Here is a 21,459-nt window from a genome sequence, read left to right as displayed (position 1 = left end):
TATTTGTAAACAAAGATGCAATGTAGTGCAATGTAGTGTGTATATATATATATATATATATATATATATATATATATATATATGAACAAAAAATCATCATTGGTTCCAAGCCTTTAGACATTTCTATTTTAGTTATCTGTTGTTGTTTAGAAATGTGTAGTTTAATTAAAATATAATGGTTTAGCTGTAAACGTAACAAAATTCAACAAAACTTTGGTTACAAAACTACATATGTTGGAAAGATTTTGTTTTAAAGCAAAAAAGAACAGCAGCCAGCAACATTAAGAAATTATCAATATACTGAAGTTTTTATACTTTCAGAATATTAAGCTGAGTGGTGTTAGGTGAATGTTGAGAGACCTAGGATATGAAACTGACAATCTGCTGGAGAGTCTGGCTTTCGGGTATAGAAGTGCAGATCACACAGTGCTTCAGTCTGCTTATAGTCTTTACCTTTTAGAAAAGCATTAAAACTGTGTCACGTAAGTGTGTGCCTCGGTTTTCTTATTAAGAGATTTCAATATAATTATTTTTATTAAAAACAATTACATTCATTAAACACTATGTTTTATGTTTATGTCATGATTTCCCAGTATTTACTTCTCTATATACATGCCAAATCCTAAAGAATGTTTTATTTGTTTGGTAAAGTATGCATAACAGAGCAAGTGTGTGGAATGCAGAGGACAGCTTGCATGAGAGTTTTTCTGTCTGTTGTGTGGTTTCCAGGGTTGGGCCTTGGGTCTTCATACTTGCCGGCGGCAGTTCTTTCAACAGCTAAGACATCTTGCTAGCCTAGTCTAAAAGATTCCACTCCAGATCCCCTACTGAAACTCTCATATTATTTTCTTATTCTAGGACCTCAAATTACCTGATTAATGTCTCAAAAATGTTATCTATTGGCAATATAAAAGTCAAAATATTAGACATTTAATAGTTTGAGTAATTGCTGTTGGGTATATAGATGTGTGCTTCATAGAAATGACATTTAAAAATGGACTCCTACATGATTCTTGAAGCTTTGTACAATAATCCAAAGGATGACAGGATTAAAGTGAGATAATATTTTATTCAGTGCCTTAACACGCCAAAGATGAGTTGTGAATAATGGGTGTGGGGGCAGTTCAAAGATGGTGCCTGGGACTCCAGCCTAGTCTTGTGACTAGCACCTGACTTCCTCCTGCCCCCAAGATTAGCCACTCCCACGGTGCGAGCTGCGCAGGCGCACCCATGACTCGAGATCAGGCCAGATGACACAGACCTATGAACTGCATTCACGCAACATGGACTGAGGAGGTGAAGTTGAGAGAGGGTAAAGGGACTGCGCTTGGGGGAAAGGGAAAGAGAAACAGAAAGAGAAACAGAAAGAGAGACAGAAAGAGACAGAGAGACTTTCACTGGCATGCTGTAAGGTTCCTGGATAAACCGCTTTCAGAAGAACACTATGTTGTCGCTCCTTTTCTGCTGGTCAGAGACGGTAGCGGCATGAGTGAGCTTTCCAAACATAAAAATTCCTTCTAAAATCAAACTTCTATAAGGGTTGTTTTCTTTAATAATATCCTGAAGTTTAAGAGCATGAGTTAGAAGGTACAAAGAAGAAAAACTACACATAGTTTAAGTCAGTACTGCTACTAAGTCTTCGAAACAGTCTTGAGGCTCCAAATCTTCTGATTGTGATTTAGGGTCTTTAAAGTGTCATGTATAGCTTCTTTTAAGGAAATTTTATATACTTAAAAAATAATAACTTTAAAGAATTATTACTGAAACTCCTTTTCAATCCTATAAATTTATCTTCATAATTTCTTACAATATTCTATATTCACATTTTAAAGACCCAACTTCTCACGTTTAAAGTAACAAAAATTAATTCTCACTAGTTGTCCCCAAATCTCTTTCATCTTTTGACACAGTTATTCAGATGAAATAATAAACAAGCAGCTTTGCTCAATATCCTCTCTTTGGTTTATACAATGAAAATCAATATTCCCAGCATTTGTCTAGTGAAACTCACCAAGTTGCTTCAGAAGTACGGAAGAAGAGGTCAGGTTATGCAAAGACAAGCCAGTGTGGGACCGGAAGGGTTCCAGCATTCTGTTTTCAAAACATAAGGGTTAGGACATGAGTCATTAAGTGGCCCCTGTTGGTAGCACAACCCCCACCCCTCATGTACAGGACTAAATGGTGGCTACAGGTGCTTCTTACATCAGGCCTAGAGCTGTGGCATCCTCAGTGCTCTGTATAGGAAACATCATTAACAGAATAATCTTCAACTTCGCTGGTTCTGAGTGTGAGAAAGAATCAGAAATATCTTCTTTTTGAGCAAGCCCCATCTAACAGACATCTAGAAAATATTCACCATGTCTATTTTTTATTGTTTCAAAAGCAATTTTTAAGTTGTGCTTTTCTAACATCCCTTGTAAAGATTTAAACAGTTCTGTTTGTGGGCTCTAAAGCCAAGGGCCATGTGAACAATTCAGAAAATGTAAATAACCAAAAATAAAAGAGGCATCTTGTAGGGAGCCATTTGTGCTGCACCCAAACATGGCGCCGGCTTCCCGCCGAGAACTCAGCAAACAGAGCTGTTGCCCAGCCAAGAGACTTAATGCGCATGTGCCCCATACATCATAGCCCGCTCTCAGGGCATACTATTGAGTTACTGGAGGGCGCACCAATCAGGTAGTGACATGAGTCTCCTGGGCATATATAAGCAATGCTTTTCTCTCCCACGAGAAGTCCCCTTCTCAAAGGAGAAGTCCCCTGCTCAAAGGAGTAGTCCCCTGCTCAGGGAGATCCCCTGCTCAGAGTATTGTACAATAAAGGTTGTTCGCAGAAGAATCCTGTGGTCGTACGCCTTTTCCTGCCGGTGGGAAGTGGGGCGCGCGACAGCATCTCTAATCCCATCTATCCCACATTTTGCTAATTATTGCAGACTTATAGACTAGGTATTATTTAAGTCTTCTGTATGTCCTATCTGATTTAATTTGCCACATAGCCAATTGCTACTATTAATTTACATATTTTATATATGAAAAAACTAAAATGCATAGGAATTATTAGTTCAGATTATCCCAACTAAAAATAGGTGGAGCTATGATTTGAAGTCAGACTTAAATAATTATAATACATTATTTTATTCTAACTTCATTTGACATGATTAGCTAGATAATATATTCCATACCTTTTCATGTTTATGTGTATATAATGTAAGTGGGTTTTGCACTTAATATTATATTATGGACATCTTCATTAACATACATAGATGCTTGTTCATATATTGGACTATTATTCAATGTACTATATGGTTTATCAATCTTCTAATAAATATTTAGGGTGCTCACACCTTTTTGCCCTTTTTTAAACGGCTCAGAAACCTTTGGGCATTCTCAATTTTATACCTGTTCAATTTCCTATTTTGTATAAATGCCTAGAGATGGAATGGTCGACTAGCTGTTATGTAAGTATTACGGAGGTGTTACTATTTAAAATTTTTTGCTAAGATTGAGCACCAACATGTATAGGGAAAGAGACTATGACAATCCTGGTCAGAGCTTGCTGTCTGATATGGTCTGGGCAATGAATAAATAAAAAATAAGTTACAAAATAAACTCATCTCATAACTCACTCCATCTTTGTTACACAAATAATGTTCCCAAGGACTTACTCAAGGAATGGGGTAATTCCACTGAAATTTTAGAAGGCATTTATATCCTACCAAATCTGAGCTTAATGCATGTATTAGACAGTTTACTTTTTAATATGTAGTCCATGGTATTGTTTAATCTTCAAATTAGGAAAATAATTTTGTAACAATATTCTACTATTGAAAAACTGTAACCAAAATTATCTATTTTAGAAAAAAAAATGGATAAGAATTAAGAAATAATCCAAAGCTGTTTCAGCCCAGTGAAATGCATACCAATAATCCTAGCACTTTGGGGAAGATGAGGAACAAAAGCAGGGGAATGACAATAGGCACTTCATCGTGGCTCTGTGAGTGAAGTGGTCAGAAGACCTAAGCTTACACTGTCAAACACAACACAAGAAGCTCAGCGATGGCAAAGCAGGGGTTAAAGTGTGGGCTCACTCGCCTGGATCCCAAGAGTGTGTGGACAGAAACACTGATGCCGTGCTTTCCAATGCTCTGGCTGTTCCTGACAGCAGCAAAGGTCACCACTAAGCAGGTCTGTGAAGCTTTGTCGTGGTTGGAAAGTGACATCTAATGTGTCCACATCCACCATTACCATTCTAAGAGCAGGATGTTTTATGCAGCCAACAGATTGGGAAAAGATCTTTACCAACCCCATATCTGATAGAGGCCTAATATCCAAGGTATATAAAGAACTAAAGAAGTTAGACACCAGAGAATCAAACAACCCTATTAAAAAAATGCAGTATAGAGCTAAACAAAAAGTTCCCAATGAAGAAATATCAAATGGCGGAAAGCTTCTAAGGAAGTGCTTGACATCCTTAGTCATCAGGGAAATGCAAATCAAAACAACCCTGAGATTCCATCTCACACCAGTCAGAATAGCTAAGTTCAAAAATTCTGATAACAGCAGATGCTGGCGAGAATGCGGAGAAAGAGGAACACTCCTCCACTGTTGGTGGGGTTGTAAACTGGTACAACCACTCTGGAAATCAGTCTGGTGATTCTTCAGAAAATTGGACATAGTACTACCTGTAGACCCATTTATTCCACTTCTGGGCATATACCCCAGAGACACTCCAATATATAGCAATGACACATGCACCACAATGTTTATAGCACCCCTATTTATAATATCCAGAAACTGGAAAGAACCCAGATGTCCTTCAGTAGATGAATGGATACAAAAATTGTGGTATATTTACACAATGGAGTACTACTCAACTATCAGAAACAATGACCTTATGAAATTCTTAAGAAAATGGATGCATCTAGAGAATATCATCCTGAGTGAGATAACCCAGTCAAAAAAGAACAGACATAATATGCAGTCACTGATAATTGGATACTAACCCCAGAAAGCTCTGGACACCCCAGAAACAACTCACAGACTATATGAAGTTCAAGAAAAACGAAGGTCAAAAAGAAAGAAAGAAAGAAAGAAAGAAAGAAAGAAAGAAAGAAAGATCATTATGTTTAATCTTACACACCAAAAAAACTTTGACTAATTCCGGGTTACATCCTGTTTTACATGTACTTTATGCTCATTGTAACTAGTAAGATTTTAAGGCATACTATCAAACCTTTTAAAAAATCAAGTACTGACAAAAATGTATTCATATCCTATTATGCAAAATGCTTTTAAAATCTGTACATTTATCTTTGTTTTTTAAAATAAGTTAAATAAATAATAAAATAAATTCAAGAAATCGAAAATAAAAAGTGTCACATTCTTAAGCTGAAATGTGAAAATGAGGAATCAGCTCACTCTGCTCTGTGAATGACAAAAATAGAAAACTGTAGTTGAATTAAAACATCATATATTAACAAAGATTCTTTGATATTTCTTATTTTTTAGCCATTTTTCTTTTCTTCAGGAAATATTTTTATAATCTACCTATAAATGCTGTATGTCACCTTAACCATAAGTGCTTTCTTTCTTGAAAGTAAATATAGGAGAGAGAAGAAAAATCTCCTCCATAAGCCTCTGACCTGGACAGAACCGCCCTCAAAATCTAGTGTGAAAACCTGTTAGAAGTCCTCTACCTGTCCACCTAGCTGATTCCATTCTTTCTTTCTGCTACCTACAGCATCTCTGTTAAACTTTCTCCCCATCAGACAATGAGCCAGATTTCAATAAAAACTCAACCTAATGTCTTCTTAAAAAAAAGAAAAAAAAAAAAAAAAAACCTACCTAAATCAGGTTTTCAGAATCCTGAATCGCCATATCCCACAGCACTTACTTGTCTGTCGATCTGCACTCCCATCACACAGAAGCATTAACAAAATGAAGCCAACTGCTGAGGTAGGGACAACTTGCCAGCATAAACTAGCTATGAATAAAGGCAAGGCAGCCCGCGTGGACTGGAGTTCGGGCTTTATGTGCCCCAGGCTGTCATTGGAGTGCATGTACCTGCTCTTAATTTCAAAGAATGTTGATCTTCCTCATTAAACAGGACATGTTTTCATTTAAAAATGGGAACTAAGGGATATTAGGAGACCTTTATCTTTTACCAGTTGTAGAAGAAACTATTCCCCAAGACACAGTTAACCCTACCTAGAAAGATTCCATAATGAAAGACATTATTCTTGCTCAGATTTATCGCTAAAGAGTGCGCATTTGTCCCCAAATCACTGTTAATGCTCCTTGGATTACAGGCTTCATAAAACAAACTAAGAATGATGTTTAAATGAATTCAGTTAACTTATCTAGTTATTAAAAGCTTGCTGTATAGACTAGACTGTACAACTAACTGCTTTATTATGTAGTCTTTCAAAGACTTTAGTTAATCTAACCTGAATCTTGATTTAAATGGGGTAAAGATAGGAAGTTTTAAAATTAATCTTTCAATGTGATAACTTATTTTTCTTATAATTTGTATCTTCCCCAATCATAAATAAAACCAAACTTCTTGCCCTGAAGCCGTGCATGTTTCTCATTTGTTCAAATCTGAGACTTGTAACAGATTTAATCAAAGAAAATGGTTACACAAGTCAAGGGTCTTCATGGTGTTAGCACAATTTGTGACACAGATTTTGGAAGACAAGATATTTTTTAAAAGCCAGATAAAATTTCCATCAATTTGCATTATTTATACATTGTGTCAATTACTGGATTTTACTTAACATGCTATGTTAATGAATTGCTGTAAAATAAACCACCAAGAGAATGTTTTAATAGAGAAACATCTACTTTGTAAAAGTTGTCAAATATATGTGCTTAAGTACAGTCGCAAACTTTATCAGAAGCCTGTGGTAACACACACACACACACACACACACACACACACACACACACCCTTGTAAAGGTGTCTGGAAGATGATATGACCCTGTTGATTGATCTAGAATATTAGCTGACCCATCTCCAGGCACTTTGGAGAGCAGAAGCAAGATAGCAAGTTCTTGCATTTCAGCCACATTCTGTGGAATCACCCTTACCGTCTGTTACAGAAAAACTAACCTTTAATTATTAGATTTTAAGGGGAAAATTGTAAGTTATTCTGCTACATAATTGCTGCAAAAGAGTTATTAAAATTCCAAACTTATGTAATATTATCATAAAATATGGCATTTTTCTCAAGAAAGACACAAATTGGATTTGAGCTTCTGCACTGTAAAACCCAGATGGTTTGCTTAACTACTCAGACATCCTCCAGTTCAAAAGTTAATTGAACTGAAAACTAAAATGTTGATAATTGATATGCTTTGGGACTGGAGCAGAAAAATACACTAGCCTCATGCATGGGGTGTTAATGGGTTTGAGAAACTACTGCTGTTGGTCAGAGAATATGGTCAAAGTAGATGAAACCCCCCCATGTTTCTTTTTCCATCCGTCCCTTGTCCCTCCCTTTCTCTTCCCTCCCTCCTTTCCTTCACTTATCTCCCTCCCTCTGTTTCTCTTCCTCCTTCCCTCTTCCTTCCTTCCTTCCTCTCTCTCCCTCTCTCTGCATTCTCTAAGTTAGATAATCACACAGTACCTGGACTTGGTGAGATGCGTCTCCTTCTCCTTCTCCATTCTCTTACTCACGGAATCGATTCCATCCATTATTTCGCCCAGTTTAACTTTTTCTAGAATTAACGAAAAAAAGTTTTGATTGTACACTACTATAGTTTCCAAAACTGTACTTTTTGATTGAATTACAAATTACAGACATTTTAAAAATAGGAGATGATGTATTATTCAAAAAATTACTAGCACAAAGCTACCCATAAAATACATTTGAATGGTTTTTCCTTACCCTATGTTATGCTGACTTTTTGTAATTACTAAAATTTAGGACTAGAAAGTAAACTATAATTGAACAGCATATACCAAAAGCAGATATCAGAAAAATGCCTATATCAGCATAGCACGTGCCCATGCATACAAAGGACTTCTGAGCATATCACCATTATTATCTTTATTATCATAAGCTTAGTTTATATAGGACGCTCTGATGTTTTATAATAAATTAGCAAGTCATTAATTAACAAAAACAAAAATCTCATTTAATAGGGTTAGGCTTAAGACAAAAGTATTAAGTTAGTTATCTACGAAGCACTTTTCACTTCTCAGCTTAAATATATTAAAAGGTACAGAGGCATGTTGTTCATACACCATAAAGTCTATTATTTAGGGGAGCTATATATGCATGTATGTATGTATGTATGTATGCATGTATGTATGTATATGAAACTGGCTTTGGAGTCTTAATATCAATATAGAATGGAATGCACTAGAATGAATTCTGTAGTTTAGTATGACAGAGAACATTAAGTTAGAGGAGAAACTGATAACAAAATGTTAATATCATTCTGCCTAATGTTCTGTGGCCACTAGGTCACTAGAGTTAGCCCATAAATTACCACATGTGACCCTCAGCATTTTGGCTTTTTGCAGAATACTGTGTTTATACAGGAAAGGAAGCCACTGTCTCCAGAACTGCTGTTTGTAACCCACACAAGTTCAACAGTGAAGGTTCTCTGTAGTCTTTTAACCTAATCATGTAAGACTGCTTCCAAAAGTTCAGAATATGAGACATTTTATCTCCAAAATTCAGTAAAGAGTTAAAGGAGGACAAGAACTTCAAACCTCTAAAGAAAGAAATTGAGGAGGATCTCAGAAAATGGAAAGATCTCCCATGCTCATGGATTGGAAAGATCAACATCTTAAAAATGGCCATCCTACCAAAAGCAATCTACAGATTCAATGCAATCCCCATCAAAATTCCAACCCAGTTCTTCATGGAATTGGAAAGATCAATGTGCAATTTCATATGGAATAACAAAAGACCTAGAATAGCGAAATCCATCCTCAACAACAAAAAAACATCTGCGGGAATCACTATCCCTGACCTCAAGCTATATTACAAGGCAATTGTGCTGAAAACTGCATGGTACTGGTACAGAAATAGGCAAGTGGATCAATGGAATAGAATAGAAGATCCAGAAATGAGCCCTCATGTATATGGTCACCTGATTTTTGACAAAGGAGCAGTAAACATTCAATGGAAAAAGGACAGCCTATTCAACAAATGGTGCTGGTCCAACTGGCACTCAACATGCAAAAGAATGAAAATAGACCCGTTCTTATCTCCTTGTACAAAGCTCAAGTGTAAGTGAATTAAAGATCTCCACATTAAACCAGATACACTGAAACTATTAGATGAGAAAGTAGGGAAAACCTTAGAACACATAGGCACAGGAGAAAATTTCCTGAACAAAACACCAATGGCTCAAGCTCTAAGGTCAAAGATTAACAAATGGGACTTAATGAGATTGCAAAGTTTCTGTAAGGCTAAGGACATCGTCAAGAAAACAAAACGGCAACCAACAGAATGGGAAAAGATCTTTACCAACACCACATCAGATAGAGGCCTAATATCCAAGGTGTACAAGGAACTCAAAAAGCTAGACACCAGAGAATCAAATAACCCTATTAAAAAATGGGGTACAGAGCTAAACAAATCATTTTCAGTTGAGGAACACCGAATGGCCAAGAAACATCTGAGGAAGTGCTCGACATCCTTAGCCATCAGGGAAATGCAAATCAAAACAACCCTAAGATTCCACCTCACACCAGTCAGATTGGCCAAGATCCAAAACTCAGATGACAGCAGATGCTGGCGAGGCTGCGGAGAAAGAGGAACACTTCTCCACTGTTGGTGGGGTTGCAAGCTAATACAACCACTCTGGAAATCTGTCTGGCGATACCTCAGAAAATTGGATATAGTACTACCTGAAGACCCAGCTATTCCACTTCTGGGCATATACCCCAGAGACACTTTAATACACAACAAAGATATATGCACCACAATGTTCATAGCGGCTCTATTTATAATAGCCAGAAGCTGGAAGGAACCCAGATGTCCTTCAGAAGATGAATGGATACAAAAATTGTGGTACATATACACAATGGAATACTACTCAGCCACCAGAAACAATGACTTAACCAAATTCTTAAGAAAATGGCTGCATCTAGAGAAGATCATCCTGAGTGAGATAACCCAGTCACAAAAAAACAGACATAATATGCAGTCACTGATAGTGGGATGCTAACCCCAGAGGCTTGTACTCCCCCAGAAACAACTCACAGACTGTATGAAGTCCAAGAAATAAAGAAAACAAAAAATATACATATATTCACAAAACAAGAAGACTTTGACTATTCCCATGTTGCGTTTTGTTTTGCATGTACTTTACGCTTATTGCAACTAGTACGTTTTCAATGCATACTGTCAAGCCCTTGAAAAAAATCAAGTACTGACTAAAAAACATATTCACATGGTTTTATGTAAAATTTATTTTAATGTCTGAAAAAACAGTACTGACAAAAATGTATAATTTTAAGCAAAAAATGTTTAAAATCTTTACATTCATCTTTGTTTTGCAAAATAAATTCGTTTAAAAAAAAAGAGTTAAAGGAGGGGCGAGAAGGAAATTAAGCATGATGAAGTGCTGGTGTTTTTGATTAGCTTCCCTAAGCTGGGCTTCCTGCCTGTTCCCACAGAAGAGTACATTTGAGCTTGTAACCATCTCTACATGTAAAATATGGCCTTTAAACCAGTGTTATACCACGTTAGGATTTCAGTTTTATAACGTGAATTATAAATCATGTTTGATCAAAATGATTAGAATAAAGGAGATGGGGATGCTAGAAATGAAAGTGAAGGAGTCCTGAAAACTCTTGGGGAATTTACAATTCAATCATGGAGAAGGTACATGGGGCATAAGAAGGGCCAATGAGATGCCTTACCCCTCCCCCATGGTCAGCTGGAAGTGCATGTGAAGTCACAGGAAATCAGCCCCTACCCTGCGTTGTCCTTCATTCTGATGTCTTCTCACCAGCCTCCCAAGATTACCTTCAGCTGTTGGTGATATTTCTCCACATACTCATTCTCTCCTTGACTACTTCCTAACTCTCTACTTAGTGATTTGATCTGACTACTGTGGTTATATTTGGGGCATAGATGTGCTTGGATTGTGTAACTTTCATACACAATACTTGAGTTCCAAGTTTGAGTAATGAGCTATCTCCTTTCCGATCAGAGCGGCTGTCTCAGAATTAGCAACAGCACTTCCCATATGGGAAAGCATCAGAATTTTCAATCCCTTCCTTATACAATGATTCATTAAATTCCCCCCCCCCCCAGTCCACTTGACATTGCCTCCTGCAGGCCCTGGTCATGCAGTGCCTGAACCTTGGCAGCTTCCTCAGCTGGATTCCCACCTCCAACCATGACTTCCTCTAATCCATCCTCCAAACCATCCTTAAGTATTTCACCTCTAAATTCTGGAGCTCTAAATTATTATTGTGCTGTTTCCTAATATAATTTCACAACTGGCAAACAGGTTTTATATAATTCTAGATCACTGAAACATATTGGTTTCTACTTTATAAATCAATGTGCAGTCAATTTTTCACAATATTCTAGATTTTTCTAAAAATAATATATAATTAAAATCAATAAAGATATTCTTTTGTAGTCATATAATAAAGTGTCCTTGTTTAATTTTCAAGGAAATACAATGACCATTTTTATTTGTTTGGACTTATTTATATAAATGCATATCTAATTCATTTTAAAAATCAGTAAAAAGTAGTTTTATAATTTGGTATTTTACCCATGGCTACTTTATTGAGTAGTTCATAAAAATAAAAACATATAATACATACTCAAAATATTTTTATTTTTGTATTTTTAAATCAGCAATTCTTTATTAACCATGGTTGAGTTGGAACACATTGTATAGAACATACTGGTTTTAAACTCACACATATATGACTGCCCCCACTTTTCAAGGGCTGGGATTAAAGGCATACTCAGCCACACACTGTGACAAGTACTCCTTTAGTGGGCATTTTATGCAGAGCTATCTAATGTACTACCTATATGAAAATCTACTAATTATCCCAAAAACTATATTTTGCATGTTTTTTCTCTTGTCCACATCTAATTGAGTGTCACCTCTGCTTCTTAGATCAACTCTAATCTGTAGCTTTCCCGTCCTAATGACATAGAAGAGCACATAACTACAACCTACCACTTTATCTTAAGATATGTATGGGCGTTAAATGGGTTTCTAAGATGCATGACAAAGACATTGTAATTGCTAGTTTTAAATTAGCTACATGTTTAAATAATGTTCTCATGTGATATTAAATTATAACATTGAAGTTAATTTTAAAGATTTTTTGAACATGGCCACTGAAACTTTAAATTACATGTGCAACTTATACAGTCATTCAGTTATGTAGCACGGACCCAGAATGTTCACGCCAACTAGTTTAATCACTTTGGTAGAATATAATCTATTCTTAATTTGTGCACACAGATATGTATAGGTATATAGCCACGTGAGCATGTGAGAGCCACAAATAAATAATCATATTTCTAGATTCTCCACTTGACCTACCTACCTACCTGAGATGAAATCTCTTATTTAACCTAAAATTTGTCATTGCAGCTAGACTAACTGGCCAGTGAGTGTCCAAAACCCATTTGTCTGTAAAAGTTTAGAGGGTCACAAACTACCCAGCCTTTAAGTGGATGCTGTGAGCCCTAACTCAGGCCTTCCACTTTACTCACTGAAAACTCCCCCAGTCCTTGAGAGAACACCCCTAAAACCAATCTGCATTCTACTAGTTTTCGTGTGGTTACACTAAAATTAAATTTGGATAGTAGCATTGCACCATCCCACCAAATCACTTCAAAGGCTCTTGCTAAATATGACCATTTGATTAAAGTATAACTGGCAAGTCTCCCTTCTAAGAAGGAAGTGTTTTGTTTACTATCAATCTCTGGCGGATAGTCTAACATATAAATAAATTAACCCAAAAATGTCTTTTTGAAAGATAATTAAGTATCCCCTAATAACTTGTGCCCAAAACCCTCACTAATAATCATGTGCTGTAATTCTATTGTGTAATGGTTTATAAGCTAACTTCCTCTGTAAAGAAAAATGTCATCCTTTGCTCTCATTTTGAATATTACTATGGACATATTAATTCCTTTTTGTATTTGTATCCCTATTCTCTTCTATTTTTACAATGCGAAAGCTTGCAGATCAGGCTGTTTTATATGAGTTAAATCAGATCTTTTTCATGTTAAAAATGAACCATTATATACAAATTATAAAATACTTCATATTATTCTTTTTTCAAGACCTGCTATTTAAATTGTATTCCATGTCATATGTAGTGATTATAATAAAATGTAGAACCTAAAAATGTTACAAATTTTATAGACAGATTCATTAGTCAAGAATGACAGATTGTGATTTGCTGACATTTCACATTCCAGTGTGTGGGCTGGGTGGATGTCATATGATTTTCTACTGTTGGAATTTCCAGCACATGTGTGTTATACAGAATGCCAATTCCCCACTAGGTGGTGAACTCTTTGGTGGTTTCTTGAGGTCAGCTATTGTTTTTGTCAATCTCCAGTTATTCAATCAGTTGCTGAATAAGGAGAGTATGACAAGCAGCCAGGTAGGAACTAGGGACAAAGGAACTAACCTGGAGTTTAGAACTCCTTCATTGTAGTCAATAGCATTACTTACATAGAACTTGATGATTCCAATGGAAGTACCAGGAAGCTATTTCCATTGTCTCAAGAACACAAGATATCGAATGATGTGTATCCTTTAGCTTTGTAATTGAGATCACAACTATCCCCCAGTGAGAGAGCTGGATTTTTACTAAGTGTGTGTCACAGTCAAAAACTAACATGCCTTCTCAGAGGAAATAAGCATAAGTTGATCTTTTCAGAACCACGTTCTCCAACAACAAATAGAGCTACAGTTCAGTTACTGAAATCTGAGCTTCTGCTCATGCACTGAGGTCACCTAATGAAAGAGCAAGTGTGCACCCCTAGTGAACAACCTCTGATGACTGTCTTCAATTAAATCATGATATGAATTGAGCTGAGTGTTTCCTTTGAGAATTACACTTTCATATATCATTATTGTTGTTTCCAGTGAAAGGAATTGTTGCATGTAGATTAAAAGTCACTGAATGGTTGATAACCATGGAAGTAAAAAACAGAGACGCAAGGGAGATTTGGAGGTATCTCCCCAGAAGACATCATCTACCTTCCACAAATAACACACAGAGGCTCTTTACTACACCTCCTTTCATAAACCGGATTTGCTTATGTATACAACACACTTGCTCATCCTGTACCCCAGTATATTCAGTTGAAGAGAAGCAAATGTGCCAAACACCCTAAGTTCCAGGTTTCACAGTATTAGCATTCTCCTATGGTATTGACTCCACTCTATGTATGAGTAATACCTGTCTTGATTTGTCACCCCAAGGAGGACTGAACAATAAGGAAATTGATACAAGATGCCCTAAATAACTTAAAAGTCTGCCTCTAATCCCAAAAACATTATGTTTCTTTTAGAAATAGGTAAAACAAACACATATCCACATATAAACAAACATACATACAGCTTCTTATGAGCAAATCATAACTTTATTACAGGTGATATACATGGAGGTGAATTCCTTAATTCTGTACTTAAGCTGTTATTTCTGATCATGCTTTGAATTTAAACATTTTTTAAATTTTTTTTTCTGTTTTCTCTTGCCACTCCTGAACTCATATATACTTTGTAGCTCAAGTTAAGGTCTGTGAGGACTCCATCCTTGCCTGTCTCCCTGCTTCCTGCCCACTAAAGGAAAACATCTGCAAGTGTGGTGGTCTGAATAGGATTCCCCCCACTGGCTCTTGCATTCCAATGCTTAGTCACCAGGGAGTGGAACCATTTAAAAGAATTGGAAGAACTAAAGGGTGTGGCCCTGTTTGAGGTTGTGTGACAGTTTGTGTGACCATTCAAAGCCATAATAGGTATGGGCTTTGAAGTTTCAGTTTCTTTGCCTAAAATTTAAAAGTTGCTAAGAGTTCAAGATGTAACTCTTTGCAACTTTCCCAGCACCAGGACTGCCTGGTGCCATGCTTCCTACCTGATGATAATGGACTGAGCCTCTCAAACTGTAATAAAACTCCCAGGTAAATGCTTTATTTTATAAGAGTTGTCTTGGTCACAGTGTCTCCTCACAGCAATAGAATAGTGACTGAGACAGTACCTCTCACATTCAGTGCAACCCTACAGTCCAAGTCTCTTAACTCACTGTTACGTACACACCAGTCCCTGTGGTAACAATTCCTTTGCTGGACTTCTCTCAGATGTACAGTATTTTAAAACTCATTGTATGTACAAAGCAAAAACATGTGATGGACTCAGATACGGAGCCTTGGCACTGAAGTTAAGAGCTACAGTCTGCTGCTTGACCACCAATGTTGGAAGCCACTTAACCTTTCTGAGTACAAGTTTTCTTGACTTTAAATCAACTACTGATAAAGCTGAACATTGCAAACTAGATAGTGGTATGTTATATGATTTATAAACTAAGTACTCAACAATCAGAGTACCATGTGGTTTTGTTGCTTTTGCTTTCTGCTGATTCAGAAAATGAATTTGTCAGACCCTGTTCTACCTAAAAGCACTCCTGTCTATTTGCTAAGAACATCACTGTGGTGTCCCTGCAAGAATTCATATTTCCTTCCCATAGTGTTTGAACTTGAGAAAATAACATACTTTTTCATAACCCAAAATCCATCTTGACATACCTACCAAAATGAGACATATAGTTGAAACTCAGAATCAAAAAAAAATAGATAAATACTAAATTTAAGCCCATCATGACATTTTAAAAAGTCAAGAGAAGGAAATCACACTGGAACCCCTAAACAACCCAAGCTGTGTCCAAGACTATAGGTTGTTCTCTGCAAACTTACAACAAGGCCTATTGCTGAAGACAATACCTACTAGCTGGTGCCTATATATAGCCTTTACCTCTATGTGATAGTTACATAGTACAAGAAGGTACTCTTCATACTACCAAAAGATAAACATAAACCCAGCAACAAAATCTTCGATCGACAATGGTTTCCTACTGCAGTGTTGACACAGAGCTACAAAACATGTGGGGGTAACCAATCAATATCTGATACGATTCCATGCCCACTTCATGAAATGAAACCAATACCCAACACTGCTTATGTGACCAATAACTAGACATTAGATAGCCCACGGACTAGAGTAAAACCAAATACTACTGTCCTAAATTTTTTTAAAGGAAAGAAAGCTCATAACAAAACATGTAGCAATGAAATGACTCTGAGCAATTTCTACCATACTCATAGATCCATGCCTTGTTTAACAACCGTAAAAGCCTCTTCCTGTAGCATATAAGAAATGGAAACAAATGCAAAGACTCATAGTCATATATTATGGAGTGAGAAACCTTGGAACATATAGCCCTATGTGGGATGGCTTTTATCAAACTCTTCCTCTCAGGGATCAGGGAAACCCTGTGAAAGAAGAACAGAAAAGAATATAAGAACCAGAGGGAATGGAGGACACCAAGAAAATAATGCCCTGTAAGTCAGCATGATCAAAGCTCATATGAACTCACAGAGACTGAGGCAGTACACACAAGGCCAGCACAGATCTCTATCAGTTTCATGAGTTTATGGGATTCCTGAGTGTGTAACTCAAAGGTCACTGTTCTTGCACCTTCTCTTGGGCTCTTTTCCTTCTGTTTGTTTTGTCCTACTTCAATGTACTAGTCTTTGTTTTATCTTATTATATTTTTTTATTATTATCCCTTAGAAGTCTTTTTGTTTTCTATTGTGAGATAGAATAGGAACGGATCTGGAGGAGACAGGGGAAAAGAAGAAACTGAGAGTAGAGGGAGAGCAGCCATAACAGAATATATATTATGTGAGAAAAAATCTATTTTAAGAAGAGAAAAAAAAATTTTAAAAGAGAGAGAGAGAAAAAAAAGTCAAGGAACTAGAGGGCAGAAGATGTATCTCCCTAGAATGGCAAAGAAAATGGATATTTATGGATGAACAATAGAAGGTAGCTGGACTAAAATTAGAGATGAAACAGGCCCACATAGACTCATGTGTTAGAACAGCATTATTAGGAGGTATGGGCTTGTAAGAGTTGATGTGCCCTTATTGGAGGAAATGCATCATTAGGGGGTGAGTTTTGGGATCTCAGTTGAACTAACTTCTTTTTATGCTAATTACAGATCAACATGTAGAAACATTCAACAACTCTTCCAGCACCAAGTCACCATGCTTGCCACAATGACAATTACAGACTGAACTTCTGAACTGTAAGCCAGCCCCAGCTAAATGTTTTACTTTATAAGAATTGCTGTGGTCATGGTGCCTTTTCATAGCAATAAAACCCCAAGATAAAAATCTAATACAGTAGAAGCTTTGTAAAACATATACAATTATAAAGGTGATCAACATGATATCCTAAATAACAGGGAAGATAGATCCATAAATGGACAGCTTTGGTCACCAGGTGAAAGTTCCAGTCCTAGCAATGAGTTAAATCAAGTGAAGTTCTTACCCAACTGGGTCCTATGGGAACCCCCAAACAAACCAGGTTATTGCTAAGGCTCTTCACAAACTGACAGTAAGATCCTGTTGTTGAACACAACATCCACCCAACTCAGTGAACACAGAGAAGCTGAGCTGGTTCCTACCCAGAGTTTTCACATCTATGAACTAGTATTTGTGGTACTGAAAGACCCTTCAGGCCACAAAAGTTATCTGCCCACAAAGTTACTTGGTGTAATTATGGCAAGGACGCTGTGGGAATAACCAACCAAGATCTGATTTGACTCCATGAGATGGAATCTATATCCAACACTTGTTTATATGGCCAAAAACCTGAGACTAGACAGGCCATGAACTTGGAACAAAACCAAATACTTCTGTTTTTCTAAAATAACATAGACATTAAAAGACGCCCATTAACATTCTGCTATATTCATAGATCCATGTCTTGCTCAGTCATCACCAGAGAAGCTTCATCCAACAGCAGATGGAATTAAATACAGAGACCCACAGCTAGATAATGTGCAGAGACTGGAACATTCAACCTTAAAGGGGATGTCTCTATCAAATTCCTGCCTCTGGGACAGGAGGCAGGCAGAGTCTAAGAGCCTGAGGAGATGTGGGAAATGAATGAATTAATAAATGAATGGTCTTTTAGATACAACAAGGCTAGGGCATATATGACGTCACAGAGACTGAGGCAGGAAGCACAAGTTCTACATGGGTCTGCACCAAACAGAGTGCTGAAGCTGAAAGGAAAAGTAGACACATACCTCCATCACTAACCCAGAAGCTATCCCCAAATGACAGCAACCAGCAAATGAATAATTAGTTTTCTATGAGAGAACCCTGCTGGGGAAAGAAGCCACCCTGAAGGTTAGGCCCAATGACTAGTAGTAAAGAGCCAACATAAAATGAATCCAACAGTACCTTTGGAGGTTCTTCATCTCACCACATTAAGTCTGGGTTTTTGTTTGTTTCTTAGTTTTTGGTTTTAGTTTTGAATCTTAGATTCTTCATGTCTATCGTACAGCCTCCAGCTTTGGGTTTGTATAGAATTTCTGTATGTGCAGACATGTGTTTGCGTTTTATGTGGTTTTTTCCTTGGCTCTTTTTCTTGTTTGATTATTTTTGTCATATTCTGATTTGTTTAGTTGTGATTTGTCTTCTTACTGATTGGAAAAAGATGAAGAGAAGGGGGATGTGCTCCATAGAGGTGCGGCAAGGTCTGGGAACAAGGGAGATGCCTCTGCGGAACCCATGTTGGGAATACCTTTACCCTGAGACTAGCCACATAATAATACAGTGAAGCATCATGTTTATTCAGGGCATGGGGAGGGGAGTTAAGAGGGTAGAGAGAGAGAGAGAGAGAGAGAGAGAGAGAGAGAGAGAGAGAGAGAGAGAGAAGAGAAGAGGAGTAGAGAAGTAGAAGCCAGCCATGAGCAAGTGGAGAAAGAGGGGGGAAGGGAATGGGGAGAGGAGGGACAAAGGGGGTAAGGAGAGGTGGAAGATAGTGAAAGACCAAGAGACCAAGAGAAAGAAGAGGGGTACGCAGCCCCTTTTATAGTGTCATGTAACTGGGGCAAAGCATACCTGGGTATTGCCAGGTAACTGTGGGGTGAGGTTTCCAGAATCGCAGGTCTTACTACCCCTCAATGGCAGTTTGTTTTCTAAGGAGAGACGGCATGGTATGGATCTGGATAGGAGGAGAGGTGGGAAGGCACTAGGAGAAGAAATAGGAAGAATAACTGTAATAAGAATACATTTTATGAAAAAGTATTTTCAGTAAAAGAAAAAAATGATTAAAAGGTCAAATAATTTATTCCACCTGTTGGAGGAATGTCTGAAAAAAAACGGAGAGAGGATCAAACTTCAATAATGGATGACAGGTTGTTTTATAGTGATGACCAAATTTAGTTATATTTATGTACGTGTGGAGGAAATAGAAGCATTTGTGGAGAATCTAAAATACCACCACCCTTTATAACAAATGCATACTAACCTGACATAGAAGAAGTATATTTATTAATACTTTATTCCTCACAGCAAACATTCAGAGGGAAGAATGGCAGGGTTATTAAACATAGGTGCTAGGTTTCGAGAGTTGGGGGAGTTTCTAATGTTGGCTATTTTATTTAGCCTCTGTAGCATTCATCATGATGAACCCTGCAGCAGTGTGGGCGTGCCCCTCACACACACACAGCAGATCATCGTGCTCTGCCATGTCCACTACAGACTTCACAGTGTCAGTGTCACTTTGAGATTTAAAATGTTTCAGTTATTTGCTATATGTGGGTGCCAAAATTTCAAAACAGAAGAAGGCAGCCTATATCACAAAAAAGATACTACAAGAATAGAAATTATATGGGAATTTCTGTCCCATTAACATTCAGAACATTGTCAAGAATCAACTCAACTTTATCAAAATATAATTTATATTTTACAGATGAACTGATGCCTATAATTATGTTTCTTAGCACATATAGTTCTTATAAAGTTAAATAGACATCATTATCCATGTAGATAAGATCCTATCACTAAAAGAAATTAAAATTCTATGACTCTTTTCTAGCCTTACATCTTACACATATGCCATTACACAACAAAGTCCAAAGCCCAGTTATGATATGATCCAGTATAAACATTAAGTTTCTATGTCCAGCTCTCCGTGAATGTTACAGCTTACTCTGCTAAGGGAAATTTACTTAAATAAGGAATAACATACAACTAACAAGCCAATATTTATTAAAACTGATATTTTCGCCAACTCTTGCAAATAAAAACAGACATTTCTCATGAGTTTTAGTAAGACAATCACATACCTGAAGACACTGAGTGTTCTCCCTCTGTGCCCTGTCAACGAATATTACACATCAATGTGGCATCTATGCCTACAGCGATGTGGCATCTAACCACCTAAATATTACATGTCCTTACCACTCAATATACCCCTTTTTCCAGTTGCTGAACATCAGGAAAGAAATAAATGATAAACAGGAAAAGAAGGGTTTTCACACAAGACACCCATCTAGAATAAACACCTGGCACAAAACAAGCTCTTCCTTGGATTTCATTGCTTTCCTTCCCTTACTTTCCATCTTCACAGTTTGTTCTGTGATGAATGCGAAATGAAAAGTTTCAGAAAGTGTGAGGAGACAGGGCTGAGCAAACACAAATCAAATCGTGTGTTTCCCCGCATGCTCAGTGTAAGATTTCAATGTCTGAACGTGTTTCCCTCTGACAGAAAAACTCCTTCATAGTAGAAGGAGCATGTGCTTACATTACTGGATATGTGGATGGTGACAGTTTATTACTGCACAGGAAAGGAGCACGTTTTCCACTAGAGAAACCTACCAGCACTTAGAGAAAAACAAATACTGTCAGTTAACCCTTTGACAGCATTAGTAAAGGTTCTCAGAGCACCTGCTACTTTCTCACAGCCCAACAGGAGTTCAAAGTAATTCCAAAAGGCTCCTGTGGAGTCAGGACTATCCTGCCACAAAAGTAACCTTTAAAAGAAGCCAGTCAAGATAGAATGCTAGGAAAGCATGCTGCCTCCTCTGTCTAATCTAATTCTAACTTGCTAAGGTCACCCCAAAAGTGAAAACCATCTCTATCACATTTTCCATTTGCAATTTTGTCTTTAAATGCACACATAATTAAATGCTTAGCAGCAACAAAAAAATCATTCAATTTATTGTAAGGATAGATGTATATTATTCTGAAGCACTAATGTAACACTATCAAGAATGTGCTGATTTAAACTGCTTACTTCTATGAAACAGTCTGACTCAAGATTTATAGCAGTCCCCAAGAGGTGAAATTTTATCAAGAAACCTCGTAAAATTAACAGAATTTCTCAAAATAAATTCACAATTAAATCAACACTTTCTTTATACACC

The 21,459-nt window shown here is 37.1% G+C and overlaps 1 protein-coding gene across 1 annotated transcript in view; it reads right to left on the bottom strand.

The window, feature by feature from the left end:
* Nucleotides 1–340: 340 nt before the first annotated feature.
* IQCM (IQ motif containing M) overlaps nucleotides 341–21,459 on the bottom strand; it is a gene marked incomplete at both ends in the record, with an annotated part of 71,482 nt that continues 50,363 nt past the window's right edge. Inside the window, 3 exons of the mRNA XM_080936630.1 lie at nucleotides 341–453; nucleotides 2,012–2,091; nucleotides 7,625–7,715. Of these exons, the coding sequence (XP_080792756.1) occupies nucleotides 341–453; nucleotides 2,012–2,091; nucleotides 7,625–7,715 (284 nt within the window). The remainder of the gene's footprint in view (nucleotides 454–2,011; nucleotides 2,092–7,624; nucleotides 7,716–21,459) is intronic.

Source organism: Micromys minutus, assembly GCF_963924665.1.
Source record: "Micromys minutus genome assembly, chromosome: 24".
Taxonomy (NCBI): Eukaryota; Metazoa; Chordata; class Mammalia; order Rodentia; family Muridae; genus Micromys; species Micromys minutus.
The sequence above is the reverse complement of the archived record's forward strand: the minus strand, read 5'-3'. Positions and strand labels throughout refer to the sequence as shown.